Raw genomic sequence first — 24,421 nt, 5'->3', positions numbered from 1 at the left:
ACAAATCTTTCCATGACCTTTTTGAACAACTTCATACTTCCCTTGTTTTTTTACTAGCTATCTCTCCACACTGCTAGTTTGTAAGAAGCAAGATTTCATGCCAGGTCACTCTGACCCCAAGGCACTTGCCCTTAACCACTGCACATTAGGGCTCCAGGGGGTTGCTGCCATCTGGAAGCCCTGCACTCACAGCATGGAAGAGAGCCCACCCACATGGACATCCATGCTGCCCCCACCTCCTGGGCTCTGGCACAGAGGAAGGCATCAGCCCTGTGCCAAGGTACCCCCAACCATTTCCCCCAAATCCTCAGGCGCTGATAATCTCCAGCTGGAGCTGGATGCTCCTAGCAGCCTGTCCCCGGCTGGCAGGCACCAGCTCCTGGCAGAAGGGCCGGTGTGTAATTAGAAACTCCGCAAGCTTCTTAATTGCCAGTTCTTCTCCCAAACCGGGAGGCTGGTGCTATTCTGAGCCACCCTCATTGCCGACCGCCTGAGGCATGTACGGAGCAGAGCCAGGCTGGCATGGAGGTAGCCCTGGACAGGGCTGATGAGGTCAGAGGGAACTTTACAGTGGGGATGGGCTGGTGCATGGCCACAGACCAAACGTGGCACAGAGAGGGCTGCTGCCCCTCATCGGGTGCAGCCATTTATCAGTGCTCTTGGCCTGCAAGTCTGCTCTTGGCATTCTCGCCACCTTCCCTCCACCCCTTTGTTTCCACCCATGCCCAGAACAGTGACATCATACCAGCTAGGCCCATTCATTCTTTATTCAGGTGGTGTAACAATCACTACAAAAACTTTACAAAAGAGCCTTAAAGAGCTAATGGGGCCCTTCCCTGCCTCAAGCTAGGAGAGAGGAAGGAAGGGGAATCCTGGCATTTCCAAGGAGCGTGGGGAGACTGGGGAGACAGGGCATTGGCATGGGCTGGAGGCTGGGAGGTCTTCAGCAAGTTACATCCGAGTCAGGTTATGTTGATACTCAGTCTTCACCTATAGAGCAGGACATGAGGCCCAAGAGAGGCTGAGACTAGCCCATGGTGTCTGACCCCAGGACAACGCTCTGCCTCCTGAGCCACCACCAGGGCCTATCTCTCCTCTTCCCACCACGGTGTCCTGGGACATGTCCAAATGCAGCCTCTCCCTCCTGTCTCTCCCCTTCTGGTAAACAAAAAAAAAAGTGGAGGTGCCCCAGATGACTCAGGGAATAACCTAACCTATCTCCTGGTAAACTGGATCCACAGCTGCCCTACTGCACAAGCCCCAGAATAGGACACCCTCTGAGCCCCTTTGAAAGAAACGATGAGGAATCAGGCCCGCGATTCCCTGATCCTGCCCTCCTCCCAGCCCCAGCCCACCCCAAACTGCTCGAGAGGAGATGGGAGAGAATGGCTCCTCTCCTCTCCCAGACTGCTCACCCAGGCCCCTGTCCCCCATCCCACAAAGCAGGTTGGAAAGAGTCACTTGAGTTGAGAGGCTGGTCCAGGCAAGGACTCAGGATGCTGGCGGTCATGGCCCCTCACTTGGGGCTGTTAAACTGGGGATAATCCTCCTCCAAGGGGGGCTCAAGTTTCAAGTCAGGGCCAAAAAGCTTGTCTCCACGGGGGAAGGCTTTCTGGTTCTGGGAGAAGTCCCTGTTGTCAGGAGAATCCTGCTGCTCCTTGAGCTCCCGCTGCGCACTAGGGTTGGGGTTCCTCACGCTGCCCACAAAGAGAGGCAGGCCAGTGGTGTCCTCGAGGATCAAGAAGAGGAATGGGCGGTTCACACTGAAGGAGGAGAGGGACATGCGAGACATGGCTATGCTGGTTGCTGCAGCTGCCTCCACACCAGCCTCGCTGAGCTCCAATGTGGACTGATGCTGCACGCTGGACACCACCAGCTTCTGGTCAGAGATCCCGCGCAGGTCTGGGTCCTGGAACAGCTCCTGCAAGCCTGTCCAGGGCAGAAGATGGCCGGTCAGAGCTGCCCTCTGCCTCACAGGCTGTCTGGATCTAGCTGGGAGGGTGTCTGGCATCCTGGCCAGGGAGCACCTCAAACCTACAGATTGATGCTTAACTTCTGTTTAACCTTCAAGTCTCAGCTTAAACATCACTTCCTCCAGGAAGCCTCCCTAATACCAAGCTCCAAAGTCCAGACAATGATTTTTCAATGTTCTCCTGGGTGAACTGGAGAGAAGCCTTCTGTTTCATCATGTATGTTGGAAAGTACCTGATTCCTCATCTCTTCCCCAACCCCAAGTTAGACTGAGCTATTTGTGTATGGTGGGCTCCCCGTGCCTAGCACAGTGCCTGGAATATAGAAGTTGTTTGGCTAATGGCTGATCGATAGATGATGGGTAGTGTGACATCCCAGCTTTTCCTTCTTCCCTTCCAGGAGAGCCAGTGAGGCTCACATCCCAGGCTCTCCATCCAGGACTCTTTGTAATGCTCAGACTTGGGCAGCAGAGCAGGTCCCCTTCCCCTGGGTCACCCCAGGACAGAGGGCCCAAGGGCTCATGTCAAACCCTCCCACCCTTCCTAAACCCTGGAAAAGGCCAGGACACAAGGCTAGCTCTGAGTCAGACCCACTGCCAGCTGGAGGCTTCCTCCTCACCAGCCCTGCCCAGCCTGACCTAGGGGGCTGTCCCACACACAGCCTCCTTACCCAGCTGGCTGAGGGTGCCCAGCAGGTCCAGCTGGTGTTTCAGATGCAGCTTAGGCAGCCAGACCTTGGTGGGCTTCTCCCGCAGCAAGGGCTGGTGCAGGGTGTCCCAGCTCAGGTTGGTCAGTACCTGGGACACATTCCACTCAAAGTGGGTGGGCACAATGACCACAAAGCTCATGTTGTTCTTAAAGGGGAAATATGCCACCTACCAATAAGAGAAGGGGAGAACATGAAGATCAGAAAGCACTCACACCAGCTGGGCTCTGGGCCAGCGTGCACTTCTGAGACACATGGACTGGGGTTCCAGAACATCCTTGTCCAGTGTGTGCCTGACTTCACTGAGCCTACCCCTTCTCACCTGAGAAGTGTAGTAACACTACCTGCTCCACATAGGTCGACGTGTGACCAGATGAGATACAACGCTTTTCAAGCTTCTAATAGTACCTGCCCTCATTGGTGCAACTCAATAAAGGGTGGTTTTCTCTCTCTTCATCTGCTACCAGCTAGCATGGGACCTGGGGTAAGGAATCTCCTGTCTCAGCCTCTTAGTTTCTCCAAGGTGTGCCATGGACGCGGTCCCTGGTTTCCAAACTGCCCCAGGGTCCTGCAGAGCAGTGACAGCAAAGGGTGGAACTCTTTCTCCTCCTCTCTTACCCTCATCCAGGGACTTTGCCAGACTCTGCGATTTGGGGTGAGGTTCACTTAAGGGTTTTCTACAGCTAAAGCAATGTGGAAACCACCAGTCTTGAGGGTCTCTTGCAACCGTGATTCCTTGGGTTCTAGGCAGAGCACCTATACACAGGACCCCTGCCAGTGGGGGAACGAGAGCCAGGGTCTGCCTGCCTGGGCCTGAGGAAGAGGAAGGCCGAGGAGGACAAGGACATGGAGACAGAAAGATGAAGGCAGAGCGGGCAGGACATAGCCTGGGGTGAAGGAGCAGCAGGAAGGGGAGAGTCAGTGGGGAGGGGAACCAGACCATCCTCTTTTCTGGGGGAATGGGAGAGGAGCTCTGACACTGCTCCAGGCCTGCCTCACTCCCAGCCCCCTCTCAGCCTCCTGTCCAAGAGGCTCCTTCCTGCAGAAGTGACGGTGCTCTGTGTCAAGCTTGCCTTGTGAAAATAACCGACACTGCCATCGCAGCCACAGCCCAGGAATCAGTGCCCAAGCCAAGGAGACCACATTTAGGCTAGAAGCAAGGGAGACCGCACCTGAGATAGCACGGCACAGAATTCTACCCCATCAGAATGTTCCCTGCAGGATGCTGAGAAATCCAACCCAGTCAGATCCTCCCTTCTAAGGAGCACTGCATGAGAGCTCAGGCCAAATCTCCCAGGCTAGGGGGTGCCGAGGCCCTGAGTGGCTATATGGCTGCTGGGGTGGTCCCTGTGCTGCCCCACATCCATAGGTCCTTGTAGTAAACCCCCATCACCAAAGGTCGCCTGGGTCAATGTACCCTCCTCAAGGAATTCTCCCTGTCCACTCTATCTAAAAACCTTCTCAGTCACTAACAGATTGCCTTCTTTTTCTTTTTCCTTCGTAGCACCTAACACTATCTGAAATTATCGTTATTGATTTACATCTGCTCTTGTACTGTGGAGCTTCCCTCCTAAGAACAGGAACCTGGTCTTCCTTGTGCTCCCCTAAAAACCCAGTGCCTAGAACAGTATCTGTCACACAGTGAATGCCCAATATATTTTAGTTGAATGAATGAACCACAAAGAGCCTGAAGCCTCAGTCCTCCTGGGTGGGGTCTGTCTGCCCCAGGGACACAACTGCAAGGAAGCTGGGGCACCCGCTCTTACCCCTGTGTCTGCTCCACAGCCTGCCCACTCCCTTCCCCACTTCCCAGTACCCAGGCCTGGCCTGCTGGGCAACCAAGGGTGACCTGGATCTCAGGCTGCTGCAGCAAGAACCAGCGCAGAGGGTACGTGGCTTGCATCATGTCCACTGGCACCGTGAACTGCTCGTCCAGGTGGAAGGAGTCTCTCTGGGTGAGGCTTGGGTCAAACTTGCTCTTCCAGAAACCTGCAGCCAGGCAGAGGGCAGAGGCCACATAGACTGGGGCCAGCTTGGGTTCTATACCCCCAGCCTCTTGCCGATCCCATTCAGGGAATGAGAGGTGGAGGTCAAGACCCCAGGGGGTGCTGTGCCAACTTGGCACCCGGTTGATCTCAGGTCTCTTCCCTGTAGCATTTTTGAAATCTGGGCTTTCATTTGCCTCATCCCTTACAAGGCTCCCAGGAACCTCCCCCTGGATTTTTTCAGACCAGTTTCCCTCCAGTTCTTCTCTCCACAATAACTTCACCCAGCTCCTGGGACCCTTTCCCCACCATGCCCAGACAGCCCCCTGCCTCATGGCCCAGCCTAAAGAGGAAGACCCTCATAACAAAGCATGCACAGCCCAGCTCAGCCTACAGCAGGGGACTTGAGAAGAGGAGGAGCGCACCCTGGAAGTGGATGGCATTGAGGAGAAGCAGCACCGTGTTATCTGGCAGCTCCGAGAGGAAATCTTCAATCTTCCCTTCTGTGGCCTCCTTCACCCATTGGTTGATGTTCGCCAAGTCATCCTCCTGCCTGCCCGTCAGGTTCATGGGCTTTGCACCAAAGAGCTGTTCTGATTGTTCCAGGAAATCCTCTTTGACGGGAAATCCTGCACACAAGGGGCCACAAACTATTCCTAGGGCTCTGGGCTCCACAGCCACCAATGCTCCAACTGGCAACCTGAGGCCAAACCCCTCTCCTTCATCCTTGTCCACCCCAGGGCATTACCTAGGGAGTTCCCTGCTATCAGCGCCTACCTTTCTGCAGGTACATTCTGGCAGCCAATCGGAATGCCCCAGGGCCCAGGTTCTGGCAGAGGTGGCTGAGCAGATGGGGGAGGCAGGGCTCTGAGTCTGCATGTAGCACCTGTTGCAAACTCTGCAGTGTTTTGTTCTGAGCACCTGGAGGGGACCGCATGGGCTGAGGCCCAGGCTGGGGGTTCCTTCCCACCCCCACTGCCCAATCCAGTTCCTCGTGGATACCCCTGAAGAGCAAGTCCGCAGGAGCACACCCTCTTCTCCCATATCCACTAAAATAGTCTGAGTGACAGGACTCCAGAGTTCTATTTTCTTTCTTTTTTTTTTAGCTGCTGGCCAGTACAGGGATCAAATCCTGGACCTTGGTGTTATTAGCACCATGTTCTAGCCAGCTGAGGTAATTGTCCAGCCCTGAATTCTATTTTCATCTCTGCTGCTGACAGGCTGGGCAACCTCATCTCACGGAAGTTGCCTTCCCTCTTAGGACCTCAGTTTCCCACAATGAGACCCTCCTGTCCGATGAGAGACATTGTAGCTATCAAACTCTTACACAAAAATCACCAGGGGAACTTGTGAATAAGCAGATTCCCTGGCCCAATCCCCGGGAATCTAATTTACAGAAACTGGTGGGGGCCCAGGAATCTGCATTTTTACCAAACATCCAAGTAAGCCTGATAGAGGAGCCAGCCACACATAACTTCTGGAGTAGTGAGTTCCTACTGGCCTCCCAGCTCTGCTGGTCTGGACAGGTGCTGCCACATTACCTAGTGCCAGGTGAGACAATGCCAGGGCCACACTCAGGGGCGACAGGATGAGGTTGGGGCTGGTGGTTGTTTGGGCCACCAAGGAGAACAGGTCAGTGGAGAACGCCATCATGGCCTGGGCCAGCCTGCGGATCTGCTCTGGGGTTGGGGCCCCCTTGCAGTCTCCTGGGGCCCTCTTTAAGGCAGTCTGGCCGTCAGGCTCCTGCAGGGACAGATCAGGGATCAGCGAGATCAAGGGGTCAGCTCCAGGTTCTGTGTTGAAGGTCTTCATAGCCCTTGTGCCTGGGGGCTGCGCGGCCTTGTCCTAGACCTGACGGGACAGGGGGAGTCACACGTGGGCACTAGCTTTCTGGGGACTGGCTCACCTCCTTTGGTCCTTCCCACGCTTTCCCTTCTGGTCTCACAGCCACGCCCCCCAGTTCCCTTCCCCCTGCTGATTGGCCCGCCTCCCTCTGGCCCCGCCCACTCTCCCCAGCCCCACCTGGTTGTACCTGGTTGCCCAACTTGAGGAGGGCAAGCGGGGGTAGCTTCTCCTGGGTCTGCCCGCTGATTAGCTGCAGAAGGAGGAAGCACAGGGACAGCGACCCTTGTCACAGGTCCCCTACCCTGCCCAAGCCACAGGCGAGACCTCTCGGGGCCTCCCTCCCCATCACAGGCTTCTCACTCCCCATTACCTGCTGGCTCGAGGGCTCCGTGGTGCTCACGGGAGAGAACTGTCGAGAAACGGATGCGGCTAGAGGGGGGAGTCTCCCTCCAAACCCTGCCTTGCCCAGCACCTTCCTCCCCACCCTCGGCCCCTCGGGCCTCTCCCACACCCACTCCCCCCACCGCAGCGTCCTCTTCAACTCGGCTGAACCCAGTCTGCCCAGACCTCCCCGGGGCCTCACCGCGAAGCAAGGGCCATGCAGGCAGGACAAGCTGAGCACCAGGAGCCCCCGGAGCAGCGCCATGTTCCTGTGTCAGAGACAGGAAGACTGAGTTCTCACCTGCCCTCCCCACACCGGCCATGAATCCTGCCCACACATTCACCCACGTGGCCAAGTCCTGAACAACTACTGCCAAGGGGGAAAAGCCGGCTACAGAACCAGAACACGCACCCAAAACATATCAGCAGTGGTTCTCATTTCTGAGGGGTGGGATTTCCCCCCTGACTTTTTGGCACCCCCTTTGTAGTTTGAGGCTTTTCACATTTCATGCACTGAGAATGTTTGGGTGAATAGGGGGGAAACATCAGGACAAAAAGTCCTCATTCTTCAAGGCCTTGCCTTATGAGTCAGACCTGGGTTTGAGTCCAGGCTCTGACTCTTGCCAGAGAAACTTGGCATCTCCCTTCACCCCTTTGGGCTTTGCTTTATCTTTTAAAATGGTGGCAAAAGTTCCTACATCCTCCCATGTGTATTGTGATGACTAAACTAAGAGTCTTTGTAAACCCAGACTGCAATGCCTGGCATTTAACTGATGGCTGCTGTCAGCCTAGTTCAAGGCTCCCACTTCTGGGAAGTCTGCCCTGAAGCCTCTTCCATAGGGCTCCCACTCAGAGCTCCTATCCAATCCACTGTCCATTTGGCCAGCCTTTCCTTCAGGCTGGTCAGGTCCTGCCCCAAGGATGGACAGACCTGAGGCCCTGAGGGCTCAGCAGGGGTGGTGGGGAGGCTGGTGAGCTGCCTTGTTGATCCAACAGCAGAGCCCAATGAATGACTCTGGCCAGAGCCACCTTTGGACTTACAGGAATCACACAGCCTTGCCCCCAACTCTGCACCAAGCCGGCTCTGGGAAACCAAGCTAGTGGATAGGGATGGACAGGTCTTGGTGTGGGGGAGGATAAATCAGCCCTGGGCAGTGGCCTCAGAGCAGGTCTCACACCCCCTACTCCCACCCCATCCCTACCTTGGGGTCAATCCTTCTGGAGGATCCTTCTATCACCCTTGGCCCCACTCCCATCACACACAAGGGCCATTAGGTAGGGCCCTGATCTCCAACCTGGGCTTTGAATCTTTCTTAGCAAGAAAAGGCCTCCAGTTTCTCAAGTCTCAGAGGGACTCCTGGAGCTCCTACCTTGGCTCCTCATCACCCCAGGAAGCTGGGAAACTATACACCTTCTGAATCAATTCAGCCCAGACCCCTCACCCGGGGGGAAGCTCCCCACCTCCTTTCCTGCCCAAAGAGCAGGCCGAGCCACCCCTCCCCTCGTACCTCTGCAGGCTCCTTACTGCCGAACACGATGTTCCTCTGGCCCCACTTGGGTGCTCCCCACACTCTCCCCGGGATCCAGCCAGCCCAGCCTACCCCTCCCCTCCCACCAGGACCTTTGCTCTTAGCCAACCCCTGTTCAGATTGCTTTCTCTTCTGGTAAATATTGACCTGCACATCCAGTTAAACATTGATATTGGGGCCAGAAGCCCCTTTCCCACCAGGGCATCTTATCCTGAGATGGCCACCCAAAGCCCCCATGGATTTGGGTCCACTTGAGCCTGGAGGAAGGAGGTTTGGGATGAGGCAGTTGAGGAGGCTGGGTCTGGCCAGCCAAGAAGGCAGATCCAGGACAGGGGCTGGCACTGTGTCAAGCCCTCCAGTGACTCCTCAAGGCGGAGATTATCCCTGAGTCAATCAGGCTCAGAGAAGCTATGTGACCTGCCCAAGGACACGGAGCTAAGCCCAAAATCACATCCAGATTCCCACTTACAATGTCCTTTCCTCTTCCTCATAGCTCCCTCCCGCTCTCAAGGGGAGAGAAGGGGCGGCTGCAGGAGCCTATGCAGAGAACCCAGAATAGGATGTCCACTCCCAACCCTTACAAGCCCAGGATCCTGGTTGGCTGCCTTCAGCCTGAGCCCAGAAGGCAGGATGGAGAGAGGAGAGATGCAGAGGGATGCAGCCTCTCCCAGCATCCTCCCTCTTCAGGAGCAATGCCTCCTTATCCCCCCACAAGGTGAGGCCTGGGGCTGCACGAACCACAAAACCTACACTCCATGCTGCCCAAAGAGCAATGATTGGGTTACTACCCCTAATACTCCTCACTACCCTGAAAATTTCTGGGTATCAGCTCTCAGCTCTCCCGCTCCACCCCCTCTTCCCGCCACCACCATCAAGACAAGCCTCACTCCATTCCATGGCTCCTCCAAAAGATTTATTGGTCATATTTACATCTATTGCAAATAGTGAGGAGGCAGCAGGGGCCAACTCTCAGACCTCATGTCTGTTCCAGAATGTGAGGACCCAGGGATATCTGGGTCTGCCTGTCTCCTGGGAGACCTGGGATACAGAGATGATTCTTCTTGCTCCTTCTCTCAGCGTCTTAGACACCCACTCCTCCCCAGGGGTTCTGGGCCCAGGGGCTGCCTCCTCAGCTCAAGGCACAAACACTGTGGTTAGGGGTGGGCAGGCAAGGCATGGGGCCACTCCTGGCAGGCATCAGCTGGCCCAACCCACCTTCTCTCTCCTGAGCCTTTTTCGTCCCCTCCTGGTCCCCACACTGGGCTGGGCCTGGATGGGTGGACACTGAAACCCCAGAACAGGCCCTTAATTCCTGGACCATGGCTAGCCCTCCTTAGGTTGTAGTCCAAGCACCATCAGTGCCCTGCACTGGGGCAGCTTCCTTGTCCTTAAGGGACAGGGGCAGAGAGAGCCCAGCAAGAGTGAGGGGGCGGGTCCCTGGCTAGAGACAGGAAGGGCCAGTCTCTCTTCTTCTCTCCAGAGCTTCCTTGCCCAATGTGGACCCAGAGGGCAGAGTTGGAAAGAAGCAAGGGGAGCAATGCTTTACCCTGCTCTCTTTACTTCCTGCTGGCTAGGAGCAGCATGTCCCTGAACCATGAATGAAACCCCTTCTGGCAGCCTTGGTGGCTCTGGGATTCAGGGGCCAGGACCCGCCAAAGTTGGAGGCCCTAGCAGACAGGCCATGTGGGTACACAGGGCATGGGGCCTGGGACCTCCCTGGAGGGAACTGCTAGGGGAACATGGAAAGCTGGACTCGCAGGGATGTATGCCCACCCTTTCCCAGCCAGCTGCCATCTCAGCCTATGCCAGGAGGCGGATGACCCCATTGTCTGAGCCCAGCAGGAGGTGGCGTTTGGTGGGCAGTAAGGCCAGACTGGTGAGCGTGCCGCGGAAGTTCTCAGAGCTGAGCTTCGTGGTGGCCTGGGAGGGTGGCTCAAGCAGGGAGCAGACGCCAATCTTGTTGGCCACGGTACCAGTGACCACCTCACTGCCGTACAGGTCGAAGGTGTGGATGGGATCAGATGCTGATTTGTAGTGGTGCGTGGGCTTCTGCTCCAGCTCCTTCCAGACGGTCAAGGAGTGGTCAGAGGAGGAGCTGACCAGGACACTGCCCTCCACCGCCTGCCCAGGGAAAGGAGAACCTCAGCAAGGGCCTGGGCCCTCCTGTTTACCCACCAAGACCCAAGGTCTTCCCATTTCCTCCCACAATATCTTACAGGGAAGACAGGCCATCCTGAGTGGGTGACAGGGTGCCAGCCTCCCACATCATATTCATGTTAGCTACTATTGACACATTAAGTGTGATTAACCTAGTCATCACTCTAATTGGAGAACTTACTATGGGCAGGCATTGTATTGGGCATGTCTGCATTACATTTAATTTCCATAGCAACCCCGTGAAGTTGATGCAGCCATTGTCCCCATTTTATGGAGGAAAAAACAGGCTCAGAGAAGTTAAGCAATCACACCAAGGTCACAGAGCCAGCAAGTGGCTGAGCCAGGACTGACACCCAGGCTGACCCCAGAGCCCTCCTGACACTTTCCTGGAAAGGAATTTACAAGCACTTGGAGCACAGGGTCCCCTGGGACCCTGGAGGGAGCAGGGAGCAGCCTGTCCTCAGCAGAGGCAGTGTATGTCACCTGGCTTCCACCCAAGCTCAGAAGGAGAGTCCCAGTTGCCTGGAGAAATCCTCGGACAAGTAGTCCTGTTCCTCCTGAGGCCTATGATTGGTGGGGGAGGGGATACCAAAGTTGAATCATGAAGAACTAGAAAACCTAAACACACCAATAACAAGTAATGAGATTGAAGCAGTAATAAAGTCTTCCAACAAAGAAAACCCCAGGACCAGATAGTTTCACTGGCAAATTCTATCAAACATTCAAGGAAGAACTAATACCAATTCTTCTGAAACTCTTCCAAAAAATTGAAGAGGAGGGAATACTTCCAAACTCATTCTACAAGACCAGCATTACCTCATACCAAAATCAAAAAGACACAACAAAAAAAGAAAACTACAGACCAATATCCCTAATGAACACAGATGCAAAGATCCTCAACAAAATACCAGCAAACCAAATCCAACAACACATTAAAAAGATCATACGCCATGATCAAGTGGGATTCATCCAAGGGATACAAAGATGGTTCAACATACACAAATCAATAAATGTGATACATCACATCCACAGAATGAAGGAAAAAAAAACCGTAGGATCATCTCAATAGATGCATAAAAAGCATTTGTTAAATTCAGCATCCCTTCATGATGAAAACACTCAACAGATTAAGCATAGAAGGAATGTACCTCAACACAATAAAGGCCATATACAACAACCCCACAGCTAATATCATACTGAATGGACAAAAAAAAAGAAGATTTGGAACAAGCCCACTTTCCCCACTCTTATTCAGCATAGTACGAGAAGTTCTAGCCTGTGCAATAAGGCAAGAGAAAGCAATAAAGGGCATTCAAATAGTTAAGGAGGAAGTCAAATTATTTCATTTTGCACATGACATGATCCTATATCTGGAAAACCATAAAGACTCCACCAAAAAATTACTGGAACAAATAAATGAATTCAGTAAAGTGGCAAGATAACACACAAAAGTCAATAGCCTTCCTAAACGCCAACAATGAAATAGCCAAAGAAGAAATCAAGAAAGTAATCCCATTCACAATAGCTACCAAAAAAAGAAATACCTAGGAGTAAATTTAACCAAGGAGGTGAAAGTCTTCTACAAAAAAAAAACAAACTATAAAACACTGGTGAAAAAAACTGAAGGAGGACACAAATGGAAAGATATTCCATGTTCATGGATCAGAAGAATGAACATCATCAAAATGTCCATATTACCCAAAGCAATCTATATATTCAACGCAATCCCTATCAAAATACCAATGACATTCTTCACAGAAATAGAAAAAATGATCTTAAAATTTGTATGGAACCACAAAAGACTATATAGTGCAAGTAAATCTTGAACAGAAAGAACAAAGTTGGAGGCATCACACTTCCTGACTTCAAAATATATTATAAAGCTATAGTAACCCAAAACAACATGGTACGGGCATATAAAAAACAAACTGACCAATGGAATAGAATAGACAGCCCCAAAATAAATCCACACACTTATAGTCAATTGATTTTCAACAAAGGTGCTAAAAGTATACAATGAAGAAAGGACAGCTTCTTCAACAAATGGTGCTGGGAAAACCAGATATCCACAGGCAGAAGATTAAAACTAGACCCCTGTCTCTCACCATACACAAAAATCAACTCAGAACGGATCAAGGACCTAAATTTAAGACCTGAAACCCTGAGACGACTAGAAGAAAACACAGGGGAAATGCTACATGAAAAGGGAGTGGGCAGCACTTTTTTTGAGCAAGACTACAAAGGCACAGGCAACTAAAGCAAAAATGGACAAATGGGACTACATCAAACTGAAAAGCTTCTGCACAGCAAGGGACACTATCAACAAAGTGAAGAGACAACCTAGAGAGTGGGAGAAAGTGTTTGCCAACTATACATCAGACAGGAGGCTAACATCCAGAATATATGAGGAAATTAAATGACTCAATAGCAAAAAAACAAATAACCCAATTAAAAAATGGGCAAGGGACCTGTACAGACATTTCTCAAAAGAAGATATACAAATAGCCAACAAGCACATGAAAAGCTGCTCATCACTAATCATCAGGGAAATGCAAATTAAAACCACAATGAGATATCATCTCACTTCAGTTAGAATAACTATTATCAATAAAACAAAAAATAACAAATGTTGACGAGGATTGGAGAAAAATGAACCCTCCTACATTGCTGGTGGGAGTGTAACTTGGTACAGCCACTGCGGAAAACAGTACGGAGGTTCCTCAGGAAACTGAAAATAGATACCCAGCTATCTCACTACTGGGTATAATACCCAAAGGAAATGAAATCAATGTATCAAAAAGACGTCTGCATTCCCGTGTTCATCACAGCACTATTAACAACAGCCAAGAGACGGAATCAACCTAAATGTCCATCAACAGGTGAATGGATTAAAAAACTGTGGTATATATACACAATAGAACATTACTCAGCTATTAGAAAAAATGATATCCTATAATTTGCAGCAACATGTATAGAACTAGAAATCATGTTAAGTAAGTCAGGCACAAAAAGACAAATACTGCATGGTATCACTCATATGTGGAATCTAAAAAAAAAAAGTGCTTCTCATAGAAGTACAGAGTAATATAACAGTTACCAGAGAGGGTGTGGGGTGGGGAGGAAGGCAGGAGAAGCGGTGGACTAACAGATACAAAACCATGCTATCTACCCTACGTGAATCATTGTGCAGTATATGCATGTATTGAAACAACACACTACCCCACAAAAATGCACAAATAAATGTTAAAATAACAAAACACTACAAAAAAAATAATAATAATAAGAGAGAGAGAGAGAAGGGGGGGCAACAGGAGAGGGGGCAAGATCTCCATGCCCAGGCCTGCTCCTGCCCCCACAAGAGTAGCCCAGCAAAGGACACGGACTCTGCTCAGTGGTCTGCAGGCAGTAAACAGCCACCCTGCTGAGCTTTATTTAACCTGAACTGGGTCATGGACAGGGCCCGACCCCTGATCCTCCAAACAAGACAAATATGGACAAGGGTTACTCATTAGAACATCGTCATGGAGCAGTGGAGTCAGCTCTGCCCCCTGGCTCCTGCCCGCATGGCTTGCCTCCTGCCAATGCCCCTGCAGTACAACTCGCTTCAGAGTCAGCCCAAAAGGGCCACCCTCCCTGCCCATCAGCTTTTGATCAGGTGTAAGGGAGACCAGCTGGAGCCTGTCCCTGGGCAGGCCTCAAGCAGAGGTGAGGGGATGGAGCAGGGGCTAGGGCTAGGCAGTGAGAAGGAGAAGGGGACCTAGCCCGTCACCTTGATCTGCAGAATGTCCCCCTCATGGGCTGGCCAGCCTCGCAGAACCAGGCCTGTGCGAGTATCCAGGAGCACCATGAAGCCGGAAGAGAAGCCAGCCACGACGCTACGGCCACTGGGGCTGACCGCCAGGGAGCGGACAAGCCCAGGGTTCAGCCCGCCACCCAGGCGGAACTCGTGCTGCAGGCAGAGGAAAGCTGAGCTGAGGCCCCACCACTGCCCCATCCTGCTCTTCTTGAGGTCCTGCTCTCCACCCAAGCCCACACAATGGGAAGGCCTGAGCCTCTCACCCCCATCAAGGGGAAAGGAAAGCCCAGAGCCCCACCCCCATCACAGGCCAGAGTCCCGCACCCAGGGTTTGATGCTGTGGGTGATGTGTCTCCAAAAAGAAATTAACAAGTGGCCCAGGACAACATCCTGGCTTTCCCCCTTTGTGGATCTCTCCTTCCTGCCAGGTCCTCAGAGTACCAGACAAGGGCTCAGGGAACTAGACACCCCCTGACCTGCAGGCCAGGCTTCCTGCAGTCCACAAAGCGCAGGGTAGAGTCAGAGCTTGCCATGGTGATGCTGGTGTGGGGGGCAGGCATGACAACCACAGCGGTCAGGGGCACCCGGCTGTCCAACGGCTCCACTGTGCGGAGAGTCTTCCCTGGGAAGGAAAGGCACAGTGGGTCTGGGGTCCCAGCAGCTGGTGAAAGAGTCCTAGCCCTTTCTAGTCCCCAACATACCCCATTCTTGCCTCCTATCCCCCAGGGATCCTCAGAAAACCTTCCTGCTTCCATGGCTGAGCGCCACCTCCCTTTGTTGGTCCCAACACTACTCCAACCCCTTCCCCTTTTTAACCATATTTCTCCCTACAGTGATGCCAAAAAGTAACCCAGCAACCATTTGCTAAACATATACTACGTGCTACACCAGCTTTTCTGATTCCCATTTTTCCCATTGGAAAACCAATGCTGCTGACTTGTTCACTCAGCAAGTGATTTGACAGAGCCAATTCAAACTCAGGTCTAACAGATTCTCAGCCCCAACCACTCCTCTGCATAGCCTCATTGGGTATCTCCAAGCCACATACCATTATACCCCACACCCCCACCCTTGGGCCCCATTCCACGAGGCCTGGCGGAGCACAGGACAGCAGCAACAGAATAGGCCTCACCTGGGCCCGCTCACCTGTGAAGGGGTCCCAGACGTGCACAGACCCATCACAGCTCACCACATATTGCAGGGCCTCAAGCTGGCCCACATAGAAGACACTCTTGCGATGCTGGGTGTAGACAAGGCGTGGGGCTGTCTCACTGGTACCATCGCCATAGTTGTACAGTGGCCAGAGGCGCACAGTACGATCCTTGCTGCCACTCAGGAAGAAGTCCTCGTTGCTCAGGGGCGCCAAACACTTGACAGCCCCTGAGTGGCCGGGGAAGCTCTGCAGGCGGATCTGGTGGAAGTGGAAGTGGGCATCCTGCTGGCTCACACCAATCTCATACTGCCAGTACGCCAGCCAGTTCCCACTCAGTCCATGGGCACTCCGCGGAAGCTCCTGCTTCAGGGCGTTGTCCTCGCTTCTGCTGCTTAGGCCCCCACCACCCACCCCAGAGATGGGGCCCAGGGGGCCCGGGCTCTCAGGCTGAGAGTCATTGGGGATCTGGATGCGATTCCCAATCAGGACACTCCCAAAGGTTCCTGAGTGGCCATCATCCTGGGGGAAGACCCCACCCTGAGGGTCCCACTCAGGGCTGGTGCTGGGCACGGTGGGCTCCACACTGGCAGGGTTGCGCCTGCTTGGGCTGATGCTCTCCAAATACAGCCCCGCCAGCTCCCCAACTAGCTCATGGTTGGGGATGATTTTCCGGATGATGTCACCTGGATGGGAGTAGGAGGGGTCCTAAGATCAGGGAAGATGGCAGGTGGCTGCCACCACCCATCCAAGGGCTTGGGAACCCCAGAAAACGGGGCAGGTGCAACTCTGGGCAAACAACTCTTCATCTTTGAGCCTCAATTTCCTCCCCAGTAAGATGTGGAGTCATTCAGTCAGTACGTACACATGAATGTCTTCTACGTGGCTGGACACCACACTACACTAGGCATCAACAATAAAATGGTGAACAAGACAGGTGGTGCCCGACCTCCCAGAGCTTAGATTTCAGGGGAGGGATAGACATCTACCCACAGGGCTATTCATCCTGTTCAGGGAGATGACACATAGAAATGCTCAGCACCACCTGGCCTATGGGGGGGCGCTATGTAAGTGGTAGGCCACTCATTCCCTCTCAGAGAGCTCCTGGAGACCATCAGTGCATCAACCTGCCTTCCCCAGGGACACTACAGGCCAGCTCCTGGGCCTCTCTTGCTGTCTATGCTCAGTTCCTGTTTATGTGTCACCTTAGAACTAGGGGTCTGAGGCCAAATCCCATTGCTCTGACCCAAAAAACTGCTTAAAACACACTGCTGACTCTGGGGGCAAGGCAGGGCAGAGCACGTGGACCTCCCAGGGAAAGAGACATAGTCACAGGTTGTGCAAGGCAACATGATGGGGCAGTACCCAACAGGCAGGAGAAGGGCACGTAGATCGTGTATGCCATCTCCAAGGTGAACACCTTCTGCAGCTCGTCCAGCACAATGGGGTCCACGGGCCGCTGCTGCCCATCAGAGAGAGCCACCTCCGGCAGCTGGCCCTCACTGTGGCCTGCGGGATCCAGCTTCAGATCCTGTGGACAGGAAGCCCAGGAAGTCAGCCAAGACCACAGCCCGAATCCACAACCCGCTGCAGCCCAGCAGATCTGCCCACCTGCTGCTGAAGCTCATGCAGCTGAGAGAAGACTTGAAAGAAGGTGGCCACGGGCTCACTCAGGTGCTGCTGGACCATCTCCTGTCCGATACGCAGGCAGATAAGGGCGATGAGGCTGATGGTTTTCATACACAGCACAGTCCGGGCCTGGGCCCCACTTGGGAACCTGGAAACAGAGCTTGTGACCTCCAGCCCCCAACTCTGCACGACTTGACCAGAATCTATCAAAAGCTAAATAAAAGGAGCTCCAAGACCAACTAATCCAAACCAGGTGAGGAAACTGAGGCACAGGAAAAAGGTGTGGCTTGTCACATAGCTGGGATCAGAACTAGGACTCTGGACACCGAGCCCCACGTTACTTCCTCTCCCCTAAGCTTTCCAGCCCCTCCCGGGTGGCTCCCTCAGCTGCCTACCCTGTGACGAGGGATGTGAGGAAGCTGAGCACGGGCAGCAAGACCTCGTGGCTGATCCGGGGCAGGATGTCCATGAGGGTGGTGTCTGAGAGGTACACGATGATCTTCTGAGTCAGTGTCACTGCGGCCAGCAGCCCTGCCTCCTTACGGCTGTTCAGTCGGCTGGGGCCTGAGGAGCTACCTGGGGCCACCTAGGACCACAGAGTAGATGAGGGCCAGGCTGCCCCACAACTCCCTGGTACTCCAGAGATCCCGGGCCAGCCCGTAGGTCCTCAGCCTCCCCACCCCTGGGCCTGCCAAAGCAGTGACTGACCAGGTAGCTGATGTAGGGCAGGTACTGATAGGTAAGGACGGGCTCCCCATACAGGTGGGCGATGTGGAGGAGGCAGCTGAGCACAGGCCCCGATACTATGTCGCCTAGTACTGGCCTCTTCTGGTAGATGTTGCCGGCACTCAGTGGGGGGCTTTCGCCACTGCTCACCGTGAACTGCTGCCCAGTGGGCCCTGTCAAGGAAGGGCCAGCAGCCTTGAGAAGCCAGCAGAAGGCAGGAGGAAGACTGGCCTTCCACGACTGTGGTAGCTGCTCCTGCTCACTCTAGCCCGGGGGCTGCACCGTGCCCTACCCAAAGACGGAAGGAGCTCACAGACTGGGACCCAGGACCTGGCTGGGAGGTGGTATGAGGTGGGAGTGAAAAGGATCCCCTAGGGGAGGGCTGAGATGGACAGAGGGAGGAAGCCCCATCTCCAGCATCAACCACAAGCCTTACCAACATAACATGACGTCAGCAGGCGGAGCAGGTTCCGGGCCACGTGGCGAGAGGCCACTGTGGGGCCAAGCTTGGCCGACAGCCAGCGAACCATCTTGCAGGCTGTATCTGCAGGGTGGGAGCAGGCCCTGAGCTCCTCAGATAACAGCGGCTCATCACTCCTCCTACCCCTCCCCACAGCAACACCTTGCCAACTCTGGCTGCAGCTCTGCCAAGGAGCCCAGCCGGAGCCTGGTTGTCCCATCCCACCTCCCTCCATTTAGCCCTGGCCTATGGGTCTCTGGCTGCTCCAGGCTCTGCTCCTAGAGCACAACCTGCAGGAAGGTTATCCTGCTAGTGAATCTTCCCAAGCTCCTTACTGAGGCCTGGCCCAGCCCTGGCTATATCCTCTCTGGCCTCTCTTCCTTCCACTCTCTGTCTAACCATGTTGGCCTTTCACTGCTTCTTTAATGGAACCATGACAGCCTCAGAGCCTTGCACATGCTGTTCCCTCAGCCTGGAATGCCCTTCTCATTTCAGACTCTACCATTTTGTTGTCGTTGTTTTGATTTTTTTTTTGGCAGCTAACTGATACAGAGATCAAACCCTGGGCCTTGGTGTTATCAGCATCATGTTCTAACCAACTGAATGGTCTGAGGCCTGCCCACAGACCCTACCATTTTTGCCCACCTACTTCCTCCTAATTGAAACTCAACTGTCTCTACTTTCAATGACACCTTCTCCGGCCCCTGAAAACTAGATCTAAGCCCCATCTTCCATTCCCTTATAACAACCCAGCCATGTTCTTTCTAGCACTATCATATTACACTTAAATAAGATTGTCTACAATGTGGCATCAACTCTGCTGGATGTGAGCTCCATGAAGGAAGTCCTACATCTGTGTTGCATGTGGATCTGGTTCGACCCACCGCTTGGCACAGAGTAGGTGCTCAGCAAACGCTGAGGGAAAAGCAGCAGGGGTATTTGACCAACACTCCCAGACCTGAGAACTCACCAAGGAGGATCTTCTGTTCTTTGCCTTCTGACTGCTCGGTCAGTGGTTCCTCTTCTTCCTCGTCTCCCCCACCGCCACCAGCCACAACTGTCTCCATAGATAGCACCGTGTCGGACAGAGTGAGCTCAGATTCCCCAGTGACCTCGTCCTGCTCCACCTCCTCCTCCTCCAACACCACACAGTCTTCCTCCTCCTCCTCCTCTTCCTCTTCTGAGCCCTCACTTTGCTTCAAGTCCTGGCTGCTGTCCCCTGACCTGACGCTACTCTTGTCCACAGGGATACCCCCCTCGTCTGCAACCCGCTCCTCGCCCAGGGAGGTCTCGCTGGTACTGCTCTTGTCGCTCAGCCGGCCCAGGCTCACAGCCTCAGCCTCCTGGGGCTGTGGAGACTCAGCCACGTAGAGCCCGGCTTGGAAGTCTTCTGTCTCAGGAAGGTCGGCCTGGTCGTGGAAGCTGACACCAGATGTGTAGTCCAGTAGCTCCAGGCCCGAGGAGGCAGCAGGCTCCCCGTCCATCTGAATCTCCTCCCCAAAGGCACAGGAGCTGGGCCCAGCCCCTGGGAGCCCACTTTCCTCATCCTCGGCAACCCCCACCAGGCCCTTGCTTTCCTCCTGGGAGGCTTCCACACCAGCCAGCACCTGCAGGACATGTGGCAGCAGGTGGACAAGAAAGGCCTGGAGGCCCAGCCGCACCATCAGCTGGGCCACAAAGCAGTCAGTGTACAAGTAGAAGCGGCCATGTAGCCGGCAGGGGCTCTCGTAAGCGCCAATAAGAGGCTTCAGGAGGTACTTATTGGCATTTTTGGGGCCTAGTGCCTTGGCAACAGGTTCAAATAGGTACCAGGCCGTGTACACAGCCGTGTGCTCCTCTGACATGAGTGACAGCACGAAAGGCAGCAGGATCTCTAGGCCTTCAGGGGTAATGTCACTCAGCACTGCACCCAGTTGCTGCCACAGAGCAAATACCAGCTCCCGTCCCTGGGCCTCATCCTCTACACGCCTCGCTTGGTACAGGAGAATGAACTTGTGCAGCGCCGGGAAGTATGGAGGGAAGGGAACCACGGAGCTGAAGGGGCTGAGGAGCTGGGCTGGGCAGGGTGGGGGCAATCCCTGAGAGACAGGTCTGTACTCAAACAGTGGGTCCTGCTTGCCCCTCTCCGCTACCATGGAGCCTTCAGGTCCACTCAGCTGCAGGAGTGTGTCCAGCACGGGCTGCAGAGACACAGGGACCTCCTTGGGGTGGCGTGCACAGAGCCCCCAAACAGCCTCAAAGCGTACCCACAAAGGTGCATCAGGTGGCAGTATCCGGACCCTTGTGGCAAACACCATCTCAGCCAACAGGACTCCCAGTGCCTGCATGTCCCGATGGAAGAGGTCCTGTAGCTGCACAGGTGGCTGGACCTGGGACTGCTCAGGTACCTCCAACTGACTCCCTAGGCCTTTGGCCAGGAAGTTGCCCATTTTCTCCAGTTCCTCCAGAGATTGCAGGGGATTGAAGCCCTCAGGAAGAAAGATCTTTCCCTCCTCAGCCTCCCCAAAGTCTGGCCCAACAGCTTTGCTCCTGCGGCCTGGTCGAGACGCTGTGGCCGCTGAGAAAGACAGGAGGCCAGGGGACACTTGACCAGAGGAGGAGCCCAGCTGATCACCTGCTTTTCCAGCAAGGGAGATGGAATCCAGAGCTTCTGTGGCCTGCTCCAAGTCATCCTCCACTGCCACAGGCCTATCTCTTGTCCAGCCAGTCTCACAGGGAGTGGCCTCCAAAACCAGCCTATTGACCCCATTTGTAAGTTGTCCTGGGAAGTCCTCCCGGCCTGTGGTCTCCTGGATGGTCTGAACTAACAGCCTAGGGATGAGCGGTGGCTCAGGGGCAAGGGCAGGAGCCCCAGCCAGGCGCTGAGGGTGCGGCTGATCAAAGAGCTGCACCACGCCATAGCTGGTCAGGTGGGTGTGGGCATCCACCAGGTGCAGACACACATTTTTTTCCTTCACAGCCTCCTTGCCCTGGAGTTTGTAGCCAAAGGTGAGGTCAATCCAGTGGTGCAGGTCCTGGGACACCTCACGGCTCTCTAGCAGCGCTTGGTGGGCAGCCACAAACTCCTGGTTGGAGCTGCACCAGGATGGCACATCCAGGTCAGGCATGTCAGGGTGGATGGAGCAGAAGATAGACGGATCGGTGTAGAACTCAGGGATACACTCATCGGGTGTCCAGTTCTGCATACGCTCCATGCTGGCGGGATATTCATGGGGCTCCCATTGTGCTCGGACATGTCCACAGAGCACTGACCGGGGAGTGCGCCGAGCCTTGTACACATAGTATGTGATGTCGGAGAGTACGTCTGAAATGTGGTGAGGAACATGGGGTGGCTCCCCACCACCTGCACCACCTGCTACAAATGCCTGCCGAGTCATCTCATATGTGAAGTCCAGTTGCTTATCCCCCTTGTTGAGTCGGAACTTGGACTTGCGCAGGTCACGGAAGCGCCCATGGGGCATGGTGAAGTCCACCACCCAGGGCAGCACTGGGTGGTAGTTGGGATCCCCCTGCCGCCGACCTGCCAATCGATTCAGCTGCATGAGGTAGTAGAAGTTGCTGATGCGGCCATGGACCCAGTCTACCACAAGGCCCCTAAGCTCCTCCTGGCATGTGGGACACCCAGGTCCCCTTCCCCCCTCCTCTTTAGACTTAATGCCTTCCCCATCCCTTGCTACAGGGATCTCCTCCTTCTCATTCTCCTTGGGCCTCTCAAAAGCACTCAGGTCCAGCCGGAGCTCACTGCAAAGCTTCTCATCCACAGCGATGTGGTGCAAAGACAGGGCCCCACAAGCCAGCCCCTGGCGATGACAGGCATCCATGGCCCTTAGCACACGGAAGAGAATGAAGAGCACCTTAGCTTGGCTGTTGATCAGCTTGGCAGGGCTGAAGGTGACCACATCATGTAGGGAGAACTGCACGTAAGGGTGTACCACATATAGCATCTCCAGCGACTCCAGCAGGGCCTCAGCTGGCAAAAGACTGGGGCAGACAGGGCTGCCCCGTGGGGAACAGGGGCCATCTCTGGCATATGATGGGCATTGACTAGCTTCACCCACTGGCAGGAAGGAGCAACCATAGACCCTCTGCAGAGCCTGTCGTACTGAGTCCAGGGCAGGGACAGCTGAAGGGGCAGGGCTATGACTGTAGGGCTGCCCATAAGTGCGGTATGCATGGCGCCACAGGTTGCGGTAATTCTGGGCAGCCACCTCCTGCATGAAGAGACTGAGGGTCTCTGAGCTGCAGGACCTCTCCTCAAAGGGCAGGCCCCCGCCCAGCGGGTAGAACAGTCTCCGTTTCCGCAGCCCATGCACCTCCACGCGCGTCCAGCCCAGAGGCAGCCTCTGCACCGAGCGTTGCAGGAGAGTCCTTACTTCCGCTTCTGCCAGGCCTTCTGCCCGGGGGCAGGGTCCCAGGGGCAGCCGGCGCTCACGGAGGCTGGCCAGCCAGCGAACGGGCACTAGGGCCACCACGTGCGTGCCCCCCGGGGCCGGAGCCAGCTGCCGAGCATCGATGTTCAGGTCCCTCTCCACGCTACGGAGCAGCTCTTCCATTTCGGGGTTTGGGGGCGGGAAACAGACCTCGGCCCGGGTGGTAAGAGCGACTTCCCGCTCTCTGCTCCCCTGGGCCATCTCCTCCTGGCCGCCTGGGGGCAGCGCGGGGCTGAGCCCGGCCACAGCCCTCCTCGCGATGGCTTCCGGGGTGCAAGGCCGGGCGGGCTGGGACGGGCGAGGGACAGGGGCTGGGGTGTAGGTGGCTGGGATGAGCCGGCGACAGAGCAGAGGAGGGCGGGAGACGCTCTTACCCCTCCGCAGGGTCCTGAGCTCCGGGCACGGCGGGGCAGGGGCTGCGGGGCGCCAGCGCCGGGCTGCACCGTGACGGGTCAGCTGACGCGGGTCACGTGATCCCCCCGGCACGGAAACAACCGCACGTGGCTCTAGAGGGCCGGGCGGGACCCGCTTCCTGCCCGCGCCACCGCCCGCGGGCGTCGGCACCCTACTGCCTACAGCTCTGCTTTGTCCTGGACTGGGCTTCGCTTCCTCCTGGGGCTGGAAGGGGACCTAGTCGGCCTCGTTGGTGCGGAGGAGGGGGACCAGAACGGCCCAGGAGACGTCCCCTCTCCTCCCTGCACGCGCTAGACGTGGATTTAGGGAGGCTCTTCCCAAACATTCCAGGCTTTAAAGAAAGTTTTAGCCGCACAACCCGCTGCCGCTGCGGCTTTTGACATCAAGTCTCCAGCACCTTCATGCTACCGTCCAAACTAGGGAGCTTTTTAATTTTCCGTAGCACTTCATCAGTAACATTCCATTTGGCGCTCACAACACTCTGTGAGGAGAGGACGATTATTATTGTTTATATTTTACAGGTGATAATCAAGAGCCATCAAAGAGGCTTGTCCCAGTGGCAGAATGGAGACTTAGAAGCTGGTGCCCAGACTACTTTCTGTCCTGAAGCCCTCCCTCCTTACAGCCCTCTAACGGCCTTTTTAAAAACAACAAAAAAATTCTGGAGTATCTGAGAGAGAGAAGTGGCCCAGGCCCAGAGTTCTTAGGAGGAAATGTTCCCCCAAGACTTCCCGTTGAAGATCTGCTTCAGCGGTGCCGCAGAGCCCACCAGCTGTGGTCAGGGCCTTGCAGATGCCACTGTGACTGGGGGGAGGGTGCAGCACAGGTTAGGGAAGAGAAACCAGAGAGCTGACAGCAAAAAAAGATCAAGGGATCCTAGTTCTGACTCATTTGCAGGACAGATAGGCCATTGTCTGCAAGGAAACCATTGGCTGTTTTTTTGATTCTGACTCCTAGATCCTTCTAGGAGTTTGCCTCGTGTAGGGGTTTAGTGTAGAGGTATGAGTGTCCTATCAAGGCACTTAAGAAAACAAAAGGCCTAATGAGAAAGAGCAGGAATGGCTCAGCCATGCTCTGATTCATCAGTCTCTTGAAGGGCAGCTGGAGCCCCTGGTGTGCTTGGTCTCATGACCTTGGGCAGTAATCACTTATAACCACCATTTATGGAACTTACCAGGAGCCAGTCACCCTCTAAGCACTTTGCATAACTTGTTTTGTTTAATCCTCATCACAACCCTTTTTA

General features: G+C 54.6%; 2 protein-coding genes across 5 annotated transcripts; both read right to left on the bottom strand.

Moving 5' to 3' along the window:
- Positions 1–1,414: 1,414 nt before the first annotated feature.
- Positions 1,415–8,425, bottom strand: SERPINF2 (serpin family F member 2). Its single transcript, XM_063110848.1, has 10 exons — positions 8,396–8,425; positions 7,090–7,156; positions 6,877–6,915; positions 6,694–6,756; positions 6,203–6,404; positions 5,439–5,582; positions 5,087–5,290; positions 4,526–4,665; positions 2,641–2,845; positions 1,415–1,929 (listed from the first exon to the last, which is right to left on the bottom strand). The coding sequence occupies exons 2-10, from the start codon at positions 7,150–7,152 to the stop codon at positions 1,517–1,519; spliced, it is 1,473 nt and encodes a 490-aa protein (XP_062966918.1). The 5' UTR covers positions 7,153–7,156; positions 8,396–8,425; the 3' UTR covers positions 1,415–1,516.
- Positions 7,100–23,209, bottom strand: WDR81 (WD repeat domain 81). 4 transcript variants are annotated; one of them, XM_063110845.1, is made up of 11 exons: positions 19,305–23,209; positions 18,311–18,418; positions 17,857–18,047; positions 17,544–17,734; positions 17,131–17,296; positions 16,885–17,050; positions 15,516–16,205; positions 14,846–14,991; positions 14,343–14,522; positions 10,190–10,537; positions 7,100–7,156 (listed from the first exon to the last, which is right to left on the bottom strand). In XM_063110845.1, the coding sequence occupies exons 1-10, from the start codon at positions 22,963–22,965 to the stop codon at positions 10,217–10,219; spliced, it is 5,820 nt and encodes a 1,939-aa protein (XP_062966915.1). In that variant the 5' UTR covers positions 22,966–23,209; the 3' UTR covers positions 7,100–7,156; positions 10,190–10,216. The 4 variants fall into 4 exon arrangements, with proteins under 4 accessions (XP_062966915.1, XP_062966913.1, XP_062966916.1 ...); XM_063110843.1 differs by lacking the exon at positions 7,100–7,156 and having other exon boundaries at positions 9,321–10,537; XM_063110846.1 differs by lacking the exons at positions 7,100–7,156; positions 14,343–14,522 and having other exon boundaries at positions 9,321–10,537.
- Between the last annotated feature and the right edge of the window lie 1,212 nt (positions 23,210–24,421).

The sequence above is a fragment of the Cynocephalus volans genome, chromosome 10, assembly GCF_027409185.1.
Source record: "Cynocephalus volans isolate mCynVol1 chromosome 10, mCynVol1.pri, whole genome shotgun sequence".
NCBI classification, from domain to species: Eukaryota; Metazoa; Chordata; class Mammalia; order Dermoptera; family Cynocephalidae; genus Cynocephalus; species Cynocephalus volans.
Note: the sequence above shows the minus strand (reverse complement) of the source record. Positions and strands in the feature narration are given on the sequence as shown.